Here is a 13,868-nt window from a genome sequence, read left to right on the forward strand (position 1 = left end):
CAGATAGGTTCGAGATCCTTGATGCGCACTGCGGCGGAGAAAGCCACACGTGATCAACTGAAGATAGTGGGATATTGCGCTGAGGCAGCACTAGCTGACTATTCGACGCCTGTAAAGGCCCAAAAATACATAGACGAGAAAATCTTTTGACTGTGAGCGAGCATCTTCGGACACAGCACGACAATCCGGCATACGTCCTCGTATCTCTATCTTTATGGTGGATTGTCCTTTCAGGGGCCCATAGCAGAAGTGAGCCTCCACCATTGATCCGCCTGCTTGCTATGGCTTCGACGAAATCGTATACGCAGTCTGCGTACAGCGTCCTTCTGCTGCAGAAGCTTCTCAGTCTGCGCGATGGCATCAGCCCTCTCACCCTTGTTCTGGACACGCTGCAGGAGCCTGGCACAATCGTTTTGGAAGAATTCATGCTGCGGGCCAAGGTTGGTATACCACGACTGTCGGCCAAGTTATAGACTATTTGCGTGTCCTGCTTTCTGACCATTGGCCTCTGTCCATGTCCTTGCAGGCTGCTGGAACCCGCGTCGTCTATGCATCCAGCTTTATTGCCGGCCCACGCCGGTCTCCTCACATCGACGTCCTCGTGGAGCGGAGGAGGAAATCGTTGCAGGAGTTCCGTGACGACATCATAGCAAAGTGCCAGCCACCACCCCAGGAGAAACTGCCTAAAAACAGCCCACCACAGAGTAAGCATGATAGCAGGGAGACCAGTGCTGACTGCCCTGCTGACACGCCGTTCCTCCAGAGACGCTCGTCGTGGTCGACTCGCTGTGCCAGATCGCCCAGCAGGATCCGCTGTTTGTGGCGGCCTTTGTGTCGAGCCTTGTCTCGCCTACGGCCTCGGTGCTCAGCCTGTACCACGCCGACGAGGACCCAGCATCCGAGGCGGCTGCTCAGGCTCAGGGAGGCCAGGGATGGCTCACGTTTGGCAAGCCGCCACCGCTCAAGGTGCTCTGCCACCTGGCCACAGCCATTATCCGCGTGCAGGCGCTGCACGAGGAGGTGGCTCGAAAGCGCGCGCGCGACCGCTGTGAGGAGGAGCCGCGCTTCGGTTGGGCCGAGGGCGAGGGAGCCCTCTTTGGCTACACAAACAGCCGCTACAACAAGCACGACGTCCTGGTCGGCACCCTCTACACCGACAGCGTCCTTGTCGACATGGAGCTGCGGCGGCGCAGCGGTCGCGCCGTCGTCGAGCGCTTTGTCGTGACCTGGGGACAGCCGACACAGCCTGCTTTGGCGGAACCGAAGCGGACTCGGACTCAGAGCCGCTCGTCGATGCCGTGGGACCTCGGTGCTGTGCCGTGCACCAACATCACCGTCATGACCGAACATGCGCTGTTTGCTGCACCGCCCGATCCCGGCGCCGGGACCACTGCGGCGGACGGGGACGATGATGAGGCGCTGCCCGAGACTACTTTCAGCCTCGGCCTGACCGAGAAGCAGAGACGTGACAGAGAGGGCATCGTGCTGCCCTATTTCGACGCTCAGACGGATATTGGCTCTGGCGAAGGTGGCAGAATCCTGTACGAGATGGGCCGGGAAGATGACTTTGATGACGAGGAGGATGAGATATGAGAGCCAACTGGCCAGGAGCCATGCTTTCTACACATTGCGCTTGCCAGCTGAGGCTCGTAAAGTAGTTCCACATATACCACCAAATAGAGTTGCTTGATGCATAGTAACTAACAAGTGAAACAGGCGGTGTAGAACGGCAGAATGGCTGCGGGCACCACTAAAAGTATAGCGCAGATTCGACGTTCTTTGGACCTCGACGACAACTTCTACCTCAGGGAGCCGAAAAGCGGTTGACGGAACAGCCAGACCACATATCGCAATGGCCGATTCGGGCTACAAGAGGTCTTCGCGGCGACAAGATGGCGACCGTCCGCAGCAGTGGGATGATAGAGACCGCCGAAATCGTGGTCGCGGTGGAAGAGAGCGCGATCACGACAGAGAACGAGACAGGGATCGAGGACAAGATCGGGGACAGGAGCGAGACCGGGACCGGGACAGGGACAGAGACAGAGACTGGGCCAGAGACAGAGACCGGGACAGGGAGCGAAATCGCGATCGCGGAAACCGGAACCGAGAGCGGGACTCGGATCGTGACCGCGACCGTGATGGAGATCGAAATCGGCGCTATCGATCACGCTCGAGGGATCATCGCGACCGCCGACGGTCGAAGTCCCCGAGTCACGGAGCCACCGACGGAGTTGATGACAGAAGCAGTGGCTTCAAGGACCGCGATGGCGGCAGAACGAAGAAGGCCTTTGGCGGCCGCGAGACTGAGCCACCACGAGACGAGCTACTAGCAGCATCTGCGCCAAGGCAGGGCGCTCGTGACGAGACGAGAGACAAAGGTATGTGGATCTTCTGGTGAGCAGCGAGGCGCTGGAATTTTTGTTGACGTCTTGGCAGAGCGTGGCGGACATGGCCGACGTCGGTCTGCGTCGCCGCGACGCGACGCGAGCCCTCCAAACGCCAACGGCAGCAGCAGCAACAATGCTGGCCTGCCGACGCGGACGCGACCAGCAGACAAGCGACAGGAAGTGATAGCGACAGGGACGGCACCCATGTCGTTTCGCGTCGGGGCAGTTCACGATGCCGCCTACAAGGACGAAAACGACGGCGACTACGACGGCAGCCGTGACGATCGCGGCCGAGGACGCAGCCGACGGCACATCGACGGCAGCCCGATGGCCGAGGGCGACGACGATGACGACGACGACGACGACGACAACGTCCTGGTGGAGGACGACGGGACGATGGACGCGATGCAGGCGATGATGGGCTTCAGCGGCTTCAACTCGACCAAGGGAAAGAAGGTGGCGGGCAACAATGCCGGCGGCGTGCACAAGGTCAAGAAGACCGAATACCGACAGTACATGAACCGCGTGGGCGGGTTCAACCGGCCGCTGAGTCCATCGCGGTAAGAGGGAGGGAACATGTCGTGGACGGCTCTGCTTTGGGCTGTGCTCTCCCTTCATGGATCTACGTGATGAAGGCTTGCCTGCTGCATTCCATTGTACACTGGACAAAAGTGGGGCATGTACTGCACGTAATATTCAGGGAAGCCACGAAGAAATGGGAAGTCGTTGGTGATACGACATAGAAGACAGGTAGAGAGTTTCTACAAGGAGCAAAGCATGTAGGAGAGCAAGAAGCGATAAATTTGTGGCCCACTGAAAGGGCCGTTTTGAGTCTGTCTGGAGACCAAAGTGTTAATCCGGATTTATATATTTAATTAAAACGAAAGAGCCATCCTATTGATCCGCCCAGATCGCTGCCCAAGCGAAGCAGGTGTTTACCAAGAGAAAAAACACCATACAAACCGTCGCCATAATTGTTACAAGCAAACAGCCAGGCCAGGCCAATGCCAGAATGCCACTCAACTTCCCACTTTCACAGCGACATACGTAGAAAAGACGAAATCAGACGAAGATAGCATCACCCAACCGGCAGGATGTTCAGCCGCAGAGCCTGAAGCAAATATTAGATGCAGCTGCTGGGGATGAGGTTAGCGGGGAGTGGTGACAGGGGAGTTGGCGGGGGATATTTGTAATATTGGACCTGCCATTTGTCACGTGGAGTCACAATAGGGCTAGCTCGGCCCCGATTAGAGTGGGCTACGTGTGATTAGTGATGGTGCCTACGGTTTAGCTCCCTGCTAGTTCGATATTAGGTCTTAACTCTATGCCAATCTTATCCTCAATGGTGTCTTGCTGGCTGAGCTGAGTGCCGGAGGAACAGCAGCCGTGGCCCGTATTGCAACGGACCGCTAAACCGTTTTACGTGCACCATCCCACACATCTCACGCCTCGTTGTAGGGTACTTTAACAGTCTTGCAGCCGTCGCTGACGGACGCCGGACACGGACGAAGCGAGTAGGGTTAAAAATAGGAATGCAAGACAGACTCATACAAAATACAGATAAAAAACAAAAGCACATATATAAATACAGATAAAAAACAAAAGTACATATATAAACCGTCACAGAAATAGCCTCGAGATGCACAGCCCCCAGACGGCACACGCAGCCAAAAAGGGAACACAGCAGGAAGAGCCTGCAGGCCAACGTGTCTCTTGGCGCTGCCGTCATCCTCGGCCGTTGCGCGTCCCCAGGACGACTCAAGAACAAAGCAGGCTGGGTTCCGTGCTGATCTTCCCCCCAGGACGTCCGGTTGCCAATATGCTGACTCGCACTGGCCATGGCCCGACGTAGATGGTGCAGTCTGTGCTGCTTCCAGATCGTCTTGCGTCGGGTCTTGGACTCGTTGGGGCTGAGAGGGACGCGCGTATCGTCACGGTTCGTGAGTGGTCCACCATTTCCCATGTTCCACCGTCTTTATCTCTGTCCTGATGTCGCAAGCGGTCAGACTGCCGGCCTTGGGCCATATCGCCTGGCCACGGCTCGTGCGCCCGTCTGTGTCTCTGTGTCTCTGTGCCCAGTCCGCTGCCCTCTTATTTAGACTGCCCTTTCGCTCCGGTCTTCCTGCTCAACTGCCGTGTCTATGTTTGACTGATCCATGTCCAACTGTGCAGCCCAACCAGCGCACACAACATATGCGGGTATACGTCCAGGCCTGCTTTTGTTATCAATGCCCTAGGAAAACAGCCACGATATAGATCTGCCTCCGATCCTTACTTGCCCTCTTTTCTCCTCACACAATCACACATACACATGATGCTCCAACGAAGAATCCGCCCGGTTGCGGCCCTTGCCATGTGTGAGTGCGTCTGAGCAAAGCAATCTTCCGTTCCTGCTAACAGCCGACAGCAGCACTGGCCATGGCCGCTTCTGCAGCCACCGTCTCTTACTGTCCCTCGGGAGCCGACAACATCTGCTTCGCCGTTGGCGTGCCCCAATCGACTGCCAGCTCGGGCTCCGGCAATATCTACTTCAGCATCACCGCACCCACCAGCTACCAATGGGTGGCTCTCGGCACCGGCACGCAAATGTCTGGCTCCAACATCTTCCTCATCTACCAAGATGGTAGCGGCAATCTGACGCTCTCGCCGCGCCTCGGCACCAATCATGTCATGCCTACGCTCGACACGCAGAGCAATGCTGCCCAGCTAAGTCTGCTGGCTGGCAGCGGTGTGTCTGACAGCACCATGACTGCCAACATCATGTGCGCCAACTGCGAGTCCTGGGGCACCAGCAGCTCGATGTCGGTCACTAGCACTAGTTCGCCGTGGATTGCTGCCTGGAAGTCTGGTAAGTCGCTGGCCACGACCAATCAGAATGCTGCCATCTCTCAGCACGACAACACTGCGCAGTACAAGTTGGACCTCACACAGGCTGTCATCAGCACGGACAGCAACCCGTTTGTGAGCGCTGCCAGCAGTGGCAGCAGCGGATCGAGCTCTGGATCTGGCTCTGGATCTGGCTCTGACTCTGGGTCTGGGTCTGGGTCTGGCTCCAGTTCCGGCTCCAGTTCTGGCTCATCTAGCACTGGTAACACTGGAGGGTCGTCGACTGGTGGTGTCACGGCGACCTCCAGCGGCTCGTCAACCCCCTCCATCCTGATTGCTCACGCTACCATCATGAGCCTCGTCATGGTCCTGCTCTATCCGTTGGGCGCGGCTCTGATGCCCCTGCTCGGTAACTGGCTTGCCCACGGCGTCTGGCAGGGTGTCTCCTACTTGCTGATGTGGGCAGGCTTTGCCGTTGGCGTTGTAGTCGCCCGGCAACGAAATCTGGTGAGTTTCTCCGACTCACGGCTGATCCGATTGTCTTCATCACACGCTGACTATGCATCCACCAGCTCTTCGTCGGCCCTGCCCGCAACCACACCGTGATCGGCACTGTCGTTGTAGCTGCTATGGGCATCCAGCCCCTTTTGGGCTTCCTGCACCACCGCCACTTTGTCAGAAATCAGAGCCGCGGCCTGGTCAGCTATGTGCACATCTGGTGGGGTCGCCTGCTCATCATCCTCGGCATCGTCAACGGCGGACTGGGCCTCAAGCTGGCAGACGCGCCGAGATCAGCCAAGATCGGCTACTCGGTAGCCGCGGCAGTGCTTTTCCTCGCCTACGTCGGTGCCAAGGTTGTCGGGACATGCTGCCTGGCAGGGCGCCGCGAGAAGAAGAGAGATCTGGGACCGCAGTTTCGGGGAAATGGTGGGCAACGTCGCAGCCACAGCATCAGTGGTCCTGCTGATGGCATCGAGACTGCTAACACATTCCAGGGTCACGGACAAAACCAGTACCGGAAGCAACGGCAACAGCCGAGTAGAGGGAACAGTCGCCGGAGCAGCCACACACAGTCCGGCAGCAACTACTCGTCTTCTCCGATGCGTGAAACCCCGATGCCGCCGTCATCTCGTGAAGAGCGGCACTATGACTAGAAATGAAATTCCGGGTTTGTCTGGAGCCAAGTGCAAAAAAATGGATGTGAGCTCTTTTGTCAGGGCAAGGAAGGGCCTTTCCTCGTGTTAGATGTTGGATGATATGGTGGCAATGAAGAGTAATTAAAGGCCCTCAAGGACCGTCAGCTTTGTCTTTGCAGATAAAAAGTGCACAATCAAGCTTCGAGCAAACAAGTCGCTTTTACGGTAATGTATGGAGTAGGTAGTGAGAAAGCTAGGACCTCCGGTAGAGCTCCGGCATAGCTCCAGTGGAGTCCAGTAGCTATTAGCGCTCACGTGATCGGTCACGTTTCCGCATCACCGATAAAGCCGGAGACGAGGATCGTTCACCCACCAGAACGAAAAAAAACCACGCGGGACCCGGTTTTCCCATACCTGCCTCTTCCTGCTTTTCCCTAAAACCGCTTTTTCTTTTCCAATTCACGACGGAACCTGCCATCACCACACCAACCCCCTCGCCAATTATCAGAAACAGCACGTCGTCAGCGCGGCCTGCTCACCCCGACAGTCGGATTCACTTCTTTCCCACACTTCCGCCACAATGCTGCAGTCTCTATCTCGCTCTGCGGTATGTCGTTCCATTGGCCGTACCCAGGAATTGGCCAGAAAGTGGAGGAGGGGGGACCCAACCGAGCTTGTCGGCCGATCGGAGGTGGCCATTGGCAATCCGAGGACATGCGGTTTTTCTGGGTCACCCAAGGCTACGATACAGAATACTGACAGCTCTTTGTTCCTGCTGTCCAGACCGCCCGCCGGGCACTCGCCACTGCGGCGCGCTCGAGCCAGACGACGATGACGCGGACCACCGTTCAGATGCGGACGTTTATCGTGCCGACGGTGGCGCGACGGGGTAAGCGATGCGGGGGGGATGGCGATTGAGAGAGAGAGAGACGGGGAGTGAATGCGCAAAGGGCTAACGTGCCGTCTGCAGCCGACTTTGTCCAGGAGCTGTACCTCAAGGAGCTCAAGGCCTACAAGGTGCCGGCTGTGAAGCCAGAGGATGCCAAGGGCCAGGTTGCCACGTTTGCGCTGCCGAAGACGCCTGCGTCGCCCGAGGAGGCCGACCTGGCCAGCAGCCTGCAGGAGTACGAGACCATGGCCGTCGAGGTCGAGGGCCAGGAAGGCCCGGCCGACGGTTCTGCCGTCGCTGCCCCGGTCGAGGACTGGCTCGTCGAGGAGGAGGAGGAGGAGGACGCTCACCACTAAACAAGCCACAGCGCGCGCTGACGAATGACCGGACACGCGAGCCACGCTCGATGCGGAAACACCTCTCACCATGAAGATGGCAGCTGGACGACGAGCGGGGATGAAAGAGCGGCCGGAGACGAGGGGAATGAGAATAATCATCGGAGAAGACAGACACATATACCTGTCTACCTACCTGACCCGAACGTGTACAAATTTCTAAACTATTCCGAAAAAAACAAAGCTATTTCAAGACACTGATTCTGGATATTCTGGCCATTGCCTAACGGGAGCCCATACGGGATTCTCTTGTGGATATTTACCCTTGTTCCTCCTGATATTCAGTCCATTGAGGCATTCTTCTAAGCTACTCGTCATTATGTCTTCTGAAAGAGCCTATCTCATACGAGGCTGAGGTATGTCATGACGTATGCGATGGCAAGACATTTCGTGGGGAATAATACGTAATATAATAGGTAAGCTGCTATTTACTGGGGCGTTAACCTGAAACGCCTAACGACAACGCATGCTTGCCCTGCTTCGCCGCTATAGACGTGCTTCAATCTCGACCTCTTGGTATCTCGCGCTGACTGCGAGCAACTGGTCAGGTTGCAATCATGTACACAACACAGAGAAGGCAGCTGCTCCCTACGGAGTACCAATGGCTATCCAGACTGGCAACGCTCTGGTCAGCTGCAGAAGAGGGACTTGAAAACCCAACCAGAATTACAGTGCTCGACATTTCCGCGTCCCCTAGTCACCCCAAATAAAAAACGCCTGTTCCATCCAACCTGGGCTGGTTGTCACTTTTCATGTTCGGCCAGGCCCAGCAAATGCAATCCACAAATAAACCGTCCCTCTCCTCAAATGCTGCAATGCCTGGATAACAATCGCATGATATGTCGTGACTCGGGGGTAAAACAAAGGAAAACCGAATGAGCTTTTGTTGTATCTTAGGTTGAGGATCTGCGGCGTCAACGACCGTCCAGAAGGCTGTACGCAGCCTAGATGTCGAAGTGCGAGTTGCCGAACATCTGCTCATCATTGCTCCGGACAACACCGCTCATACGGTCGGACCTCCGTGGGTCAATGTCGTTGATATCATCCCAGTCAGCATCGTCTCTCCGCTCTCCGGAGCCATGTTCGGTACCGTCGTCCATGTCGTCATCTTCATTTCCAGTGTAGCTAGCCCCATAGCCGCGCATATGGTCCTCCAAAGCACTCTCGTCCACAAATGTGAAGCCCTTGAAGTTTGCCTGCATCGACGGTGACAGGGGTGTTGATGTAGCGATGCCACGTGCCAGGGCCGCAGCCCGCTCATTCAGCGACCCACTCTTGTCCATGGCGTCGGTAAAAGCAGGGTCAAAGTAAGACACATCCGTGTCAGACTTCAACTTGGGCTTGAACGGCGGCGTGATCAGCTTCTTCGAAAGAGCGCTCCAGTCGATATCGCGGAAGAAGGGGTGCTCCATAAGCTCTCTGGCATCCTTAGTGGCTCCCAGACGGTGCTTCGGGTTCCTGTTAAGCAGGCCCTTGACAAAGCTGCGGCCTTCGGCCGAGAGGGTGTCCTTCGGGAAGCGGACCTTGCCGAAAGCGATGTTCTTGTACATCTGCTGCGTATCCTCGGCATAGAACGGGCTCCAACCACAGCACATCTCAAAGACAAGTACACCGAGAGACCAGAAGTCAACCATCTTGGTATAGCCGGCCTCGTCCAGCAACACCTCCGGTGCAAGATACTCAGTGGTGCCGCAAAACGTGTTTGTCGTATCGTTCTTCGTCAAGTTCGCCTTGGACAGACCAAAGTCGCACAACGCGATATGCCCGTTGGCGTCCAAAAGGATGTTTTCTGGCTTGAGATCGCGGTAGACGATGTCGTTGTTGTGCAGATGTTCGATGGCTAGAATCAGCTCTGCAATGTAGAATTTGGCACGACTTTCCTCGAACCGACCTTCCTTCTGCAGATGCCAAAATAGTTCGCCACCAGACATGTAGTCCGTCACCAGGTACAGGTCAGACGGTGTCTGGAAAGAAAACTTGAGGCCGACGATAAATGGAGAGTCCGAGGTAGCCGTCCGTACTAGAATGTTCCGCTCCCCTACTGTGTGCGCGACCTCTTTCTTCTGTACGATCTTCTTCTTGGACAGTACCTTCATGGCGTAGATGCGCTTTGTGTCCTTCTTCCTGACCTGATACACCTGACCAAACGTTCCCTTGCCGATAAGTCTCAGGATCTCAAAGTCGTCTGGTCCGTAGTGTTTCCGGTTAGTCCTTTGGTATATAGCCTCCACATAGATCTCTCCAGTCGGAGTATTCTCAGCCACGGTGTCGGCGTGGCCCCGGAGAGGGAACCAGCCACGGACAGGCCCATCCTTCTCAGAGACATGAGCCTGGAAGTCAACGTGACCAAGAAATTCTTCTCCAGCGGGCGAATGGTCGTAAACAGATATATCGACCAACGTATCGGAGTCAACAACGTCGCTAGGACACACATTAGTAACAACCTCCACAGCGAAAGCCATATATGGATTGGAAGACAGCACAGAGTGCTATAGTAACATACAACACTGCTTCTGCATCCCACTTGGGGTTTGTCAAGGAGCGCCGGCCGGTGCGGGTCCGGAAAGTGCTGAAGTCAGTCATGCTCGTGTTGCTGCTCTGGCGGCTGCGCATGGGAATTGCCATCGGTATGCGGCCGGTATCGCTGGCCTGGCGTTGGATGGGGATGCCACCCATAGCGACGGCGGCAATGGCGGCAACGTCTTCGCCCTCAGCAGGGCGGGGGCCGCGCGAAATCAGTTCGCTCCGCTGAAAAACGGCGACGACATACGGGTCTCTGCTTCGTCGGAGGCCACGAGCCTCGGCAATTTTGATTCTGAGTCTTCCTTTCGGAGCAGGAGCCTGGGCCCCTGGCGGGGTGGGCGTAGAAGTCATGGTGCGATTGACGTCTTCAATCTCCTCTGGAATATCTGCTTCCAGCGTGGTGTTATCGCTACCGGTACCGGCGCCAGTAACGGTACCGGCATTCGCGAAAGCATCTTCCCGTGTCGGTTGTGCAGTGGAAAGCGACCGGGTAGGTGTGGATTGACCGCTCTTTTCATGTGGCACTACTGTTAGCTTCTTCAGTTGCCCAACAGAAGCAGACCGAAAGAAAGATGACAAAGCAGTTGAGTCGAAGTCTTGGAATTCTGAACGCGTTGGCGTATCTGGGGCAGTGGATGCGTGCGTATCCGGGGTATAGTGAGAAGAGGAAACTGAGGGAGAAGCTGATGGGGCAATAAAGGGAGTTGAAAAGTGACGGGCGAAAACACTCGATGGTGTCACGACGCCGGCAAGAGGTAATGAATCCGGGACATCAGATGTGCTCTTCTTGTGGCGGCTGAAGCTCCACTGTGCTTCCCATGCAGAGCTAGAAGTGTCACCGCCACCGCTGCTGGCACTGGCCTTCTTGCTGCCCTCTTCTTCGCCTTCTCCTTCTCTCCCAATTCCAGCTCCGCCTTTGGATCCAGTTGTCCCGCGCACCGACGCAGGCGGTGTTGGGTACGGATGCAATGAAGAAGCGGCAGTATCAGCGGCTTCTGTAAGTGGCGAGTGATCCAACGACCGTGTCGATGGTGGGAGTCTCTGCTGACCCATGGTTTGTTGTGGTAAAAGCGGCGGACTGTCGTCACCGGCCAGGTCCCCATGTAGTGGTAAGTCAGGGTTCATCGATAATTGTGGTGGTGGCGGTGTCGGTAACGGTATTGCTGATGCTGATGCTGACAGCTGGTGATGCGATCTGGCACACTCCGTCCCTGCCTCAGCTTGCGATTTCGGTTGTGAGACCCGCTGCCGTATTGGCTGCACTTCCAACTGTGCTTCTGGTGGCACGTCTGGTGACGCCTCGGACTGCAGCTCCGGAACCGACTTCAACTTCCGAGAAGCAGGGTGGTCCTCCTCTTGTTTGCAAAGAGGCGACGGGGAGGTAAGGGAGGTGGCAGAAGCAGTTGTGGTGTTGGCAGTGCTTGCAGTGCTTGCTGCAGTGGTGGGAATGGTGGTGGTGGTGGTGGTGCTGGAGAACGACCCCAAGTGTGCAGAAAACGTGCCTGAGAGCAGGCGTTTAAAAGAAGCAGGACGAACCTGATTGAAGTAGCTCATGATTCCCGGCAGGCGTTTGTCGTGGAGGTCCGGTTGCGGCGTAGCGACGCCAGAGCGTGGTGTGTCGTAGCCGGTGTGATCCGTGCCGTCATCATCGGCTGCGGCAGACCTGCTGCGTTCGTCAATTCCATTATTCGAAGACATTTTCGGCTAACCCGAGAAGGGACGACGACGACGCAGGGCCGGGTGGATTGAAGGGGGTGATGGTAGGCAGAGGCTCCTCTCTGCAGCTTTCAAGAATGAAAATAGGGAAAGGGAAAGGGGAAAAACCAAACTAGGGAAGCCAGACGGCGGAAATGGAAGACAAAGAGAAAATAGCTCGGAAGGGAAGGAGAGCCGGAGTCAATGAGGGGCAAAAAAAAAATCGAGAAAATGACGACTACTGAGTGGCGGAGAGGTTCCCTGAGAGGCCTAGGAAGGGGGGAACTGATTAAATGCCTAGGCCATCGTAGGCTGGCCAGTCAAGTCGAGTATCTTTATTCAACACGGCATCCGTCCGCTCGTTCGTTCGTGGTGGATGAACTAGCGGCAGACACAGTTGGCACGCTTGAGCTGAACTGGCTGGTGGCAGGTGTGCGGTAACAGGCGATCAAACTGTGGGAGCAATTATTTGTGCTTGTGCTGTGGGCCTGGCCACCAACGAGCTTGGTCTATGACGCCAGACGATAAAGGGACGGAAGAGCCGAAGTAGGAGAGGCGAGGTGAGGAGTCAGAGAGACGAGGGGAGAAATGAGGAATACGAGCTCTTGGGCAGGGAGAGAGAATGGAGGGCTATTTGGGTTGCGGGTTGAGGGGGACGTGAATCGCAGCTTCCTCATGGGCATTTACAACATATTGCACTGTTTTTGGGGGGGGCTGTGCGACTCAACGCTATTAGCAGCATGTTTGCCTGCCACACCGGTATCAGGCGTCAGACCGCAAAACTTCTGATCGGAGCGAGCCTGCCCTTGTCTCAGCAGCAGCAGCAGCTCAGCCGACTCCAGGCCATGTGGTTGGCGGACCAAAAGGTCGAGGGTGGGGGGAGAGGCGGATCGGAGTGCTCCAAGTCCACTGGAAGCTCATCCGGAGGGATCGCGCTGGCGACAATGCCAGACAAAATCCGCTAACAGAGTTTGCCCCTCTCCTTCCCAGGCGCCTTGTGGGTCTGCTCAGTCAGCGAGCCAAGGTCGACTCGACAGCAGCAGTCGGGCTCCCACGGCGATTCGGCGCAGCACGGGCTGGTCAATTGATACAGCGCATTCTTGTGACCGCTTGGTCGAGACAGGCCTGCTTTGGGCAACAGCCAGCAGCCAATACTCTGAGCACCCGTAATCAACACAACACATGGGCGCAGATGGCTCTGTAAGTGGGCTCCTCCATGGTGGCGTATCTTGTTTTGCGCCAAGTGGGCGGAGTTCTGGCCGGGTAAGAAGTGCCTGGCGGCCTAATAGTGCCAGTGAGATGCACTTAACATGGCAAAACGACGGGGAAGGGGGACAAAACGTGTCGGATTGACAAGCGCTTAGCCCGGCGCTTTCGTTGCCACTTTCGGCCAGAAGCGGCACGGCCACGCCTCATGAATTTGTGTAGGAATGGAAGCAATGAAAACGTGGGAGCTGCTGGGAAGGTAGGACAGGAAAGGCAGCAAGGCCGACTAGGTAGATACTGCCAAGGATAGCGTAGAGATAGCAAAAGGGCACAGAGAGATGCGATGCGAGATGTTTTGTTGCTTACTTGGACGACATCACGGCCTCAGTGGCCCGCCTCAGGAGATCGAAGTGGCCCGCGGACGCGCCCTGGACACCTGCTGCAGCTCCAGACATGGCGATTCTGTGCTTTAGTCGGATCGGGAATGTTTCTCTCGTTCGGCTGGGATTTCTGGTACTCGTTGCTGGTTTACATTCGCGGCCAGGACTCGACGGCAGAGAAAGCAATACACACTCGTACGCAGGGCGAAGGGCGGACAGAAGAACGAGGCAGGACGAGGGTGGGATGGAGGGGCTTCTTGCAACCTCTCGCTGCAAACGGAGTCAGATGCACCGCGACGGCGCCCGACCGCATAGGCCCGAGCTGGCTGGACGCCCCGACACCCCACTTGCTGATCTGGCCGTCTGCCTGCTTTGCTACATACGTCGTACATAGCTAGATAGTAGGATCGGTGGAGCAGCAACATCCGACA

At 56.4% G+C, this 13,868-nt stretch overlaps 6 protein-coding genes across 6 annotated transcripts; 5 read left to right on the forward strand and 1 right to left on the reverse strand.

Annotated features, from left to right (window-relative positions):
* Window positions 1-281: 281 nt before the first annotated feature.
* CMQ_872 (killer toxin sensitivity protein) lies at window positions 282-1,593 on the forward strand (the record flags this gene model as incomplete). Its single annotated transcript, XM_014317951.1, has 3 exons — window positions 282-440; window positions 527-704; window positions 764-1,593. 3 exons carry the CDS (start codon window positions 282-284, stop codon window positions 1,591-1,593), a joined length of 1,167 nt encoding a protein of 388 aa, XP_014173426.1.
* Window positions 1,594-1,852: 259 nt separating this feature from the next.
* CMQ_1126 (u4 tri-snrnp-associated) lies at window positions 1,853-2,951 on the forward strand (the record flags this gene model as incomplete). Its single annotated transcript, XM_014318205.1, has 2 exons — window positions 1,853-2,378; window positions 2,437-2,951. The coding sequence occupies 2 exons, from the start codon at window positions 1,853-1,855 to the stop codon at window positions 2,949-2,951; spliced, it is 1,041 nt and encodes a 346-aa protein (XP_014173680.1).
* A 1,747-nt stretch (window positions 2,952-4,698) lies between these two features.
* Window positions 4,699-6,367, forward strand: CMQ_353 (uncharacterized protein; the record flags this gene model as incomplete). The annotated part of the gene is made up of 3 exons (XM_014317432.1): window positions 4,699-4,744; window positions 4,798-5,720; window positions 5,786-6,367. The coding sequence occupies 3 exons, from the start codon at window positions 4,699-4,701 to the stop codon at window positions 6,365-6,367; spliced, it is 1,551 nt and encodes a 516-aa protein (XP_014172907.1).
* A 562-nt stretch (window positions 6,368-6,929) lies between these two features.
* CMQ_1742 (mitochondrial f1f0 ATP synthase subunit) lies at window positions 6,930-7,668 on the forward strand (the record flags this gene model as incomplete). The annotated part of the gene is made up of 4 exons (XM_014318821.1): window positions 6,930-6,956; window positions 7,133-7,238; window positions 7,320-7,543; window positions 7,606-7,668. The coding sequence occupies 4 exons, from the start codon at window positions 6,930-6,932 to the stop codon at window positions 7,666-7,668; spliced, it is 420 nt and encodes a 139-aa protein (XP_014174296.1).
* Window positions 7,669-8,577: 909 nt separating this feature from the next.
* Window positions 8,578-11,854, reverse strand: CMQ_1339 (serine/threonine-protein kinase sck1; the record flags this gene model as incomplete). The annotated part of the gene is made up of 3 exons (XM_014318418.1): window positions 8,578-10,054; window positions 10,137-11,485; window positions 11,693-11,854. 3 exons carry the CDS (start codon window positions 11,852-11,854, stop codon window positions 8,578-8,580), a joined length of 2,988 nt encoding a protein of 995 aa, XP_014173893.1.
* Window positions 11,855-12,591: 737 nt separating this feature from the next.
* Window positions 12,592-12,816, forward strand: CMQ_1376 (uncharacterized protein; the record flags this gene model as incomplete). Its single annotated transcript, XM_014318455.1, has 1 exon — window positions 12,592-12,816. The coding sequence occupies one exon, from the start codon at window positions 12,592-12,594 to the stop codon at window positions 12,814-12,816; it is 225 nt and encodes a 74-aa protein (XP_014173930.1).
* Window positions 12,817-13,868: the final 1,052 nt, after the last annotated feature.

Source organism: Grosmannia clavigera (assembly GCF_000143105.1).
Source record: "Grosmannia clavigera kw1407 unplaced genomic scaffold GCSC_140, whole genome shotgun sequence".
NCBI classification, from domain to species: domain Eukaryota; kingdom Fungi; phylum Ascomycota; class Sordariomycetes; order Ophiostomatales; family Ophiostomataceae; genus Leptographium; species Leptographium clavigerum.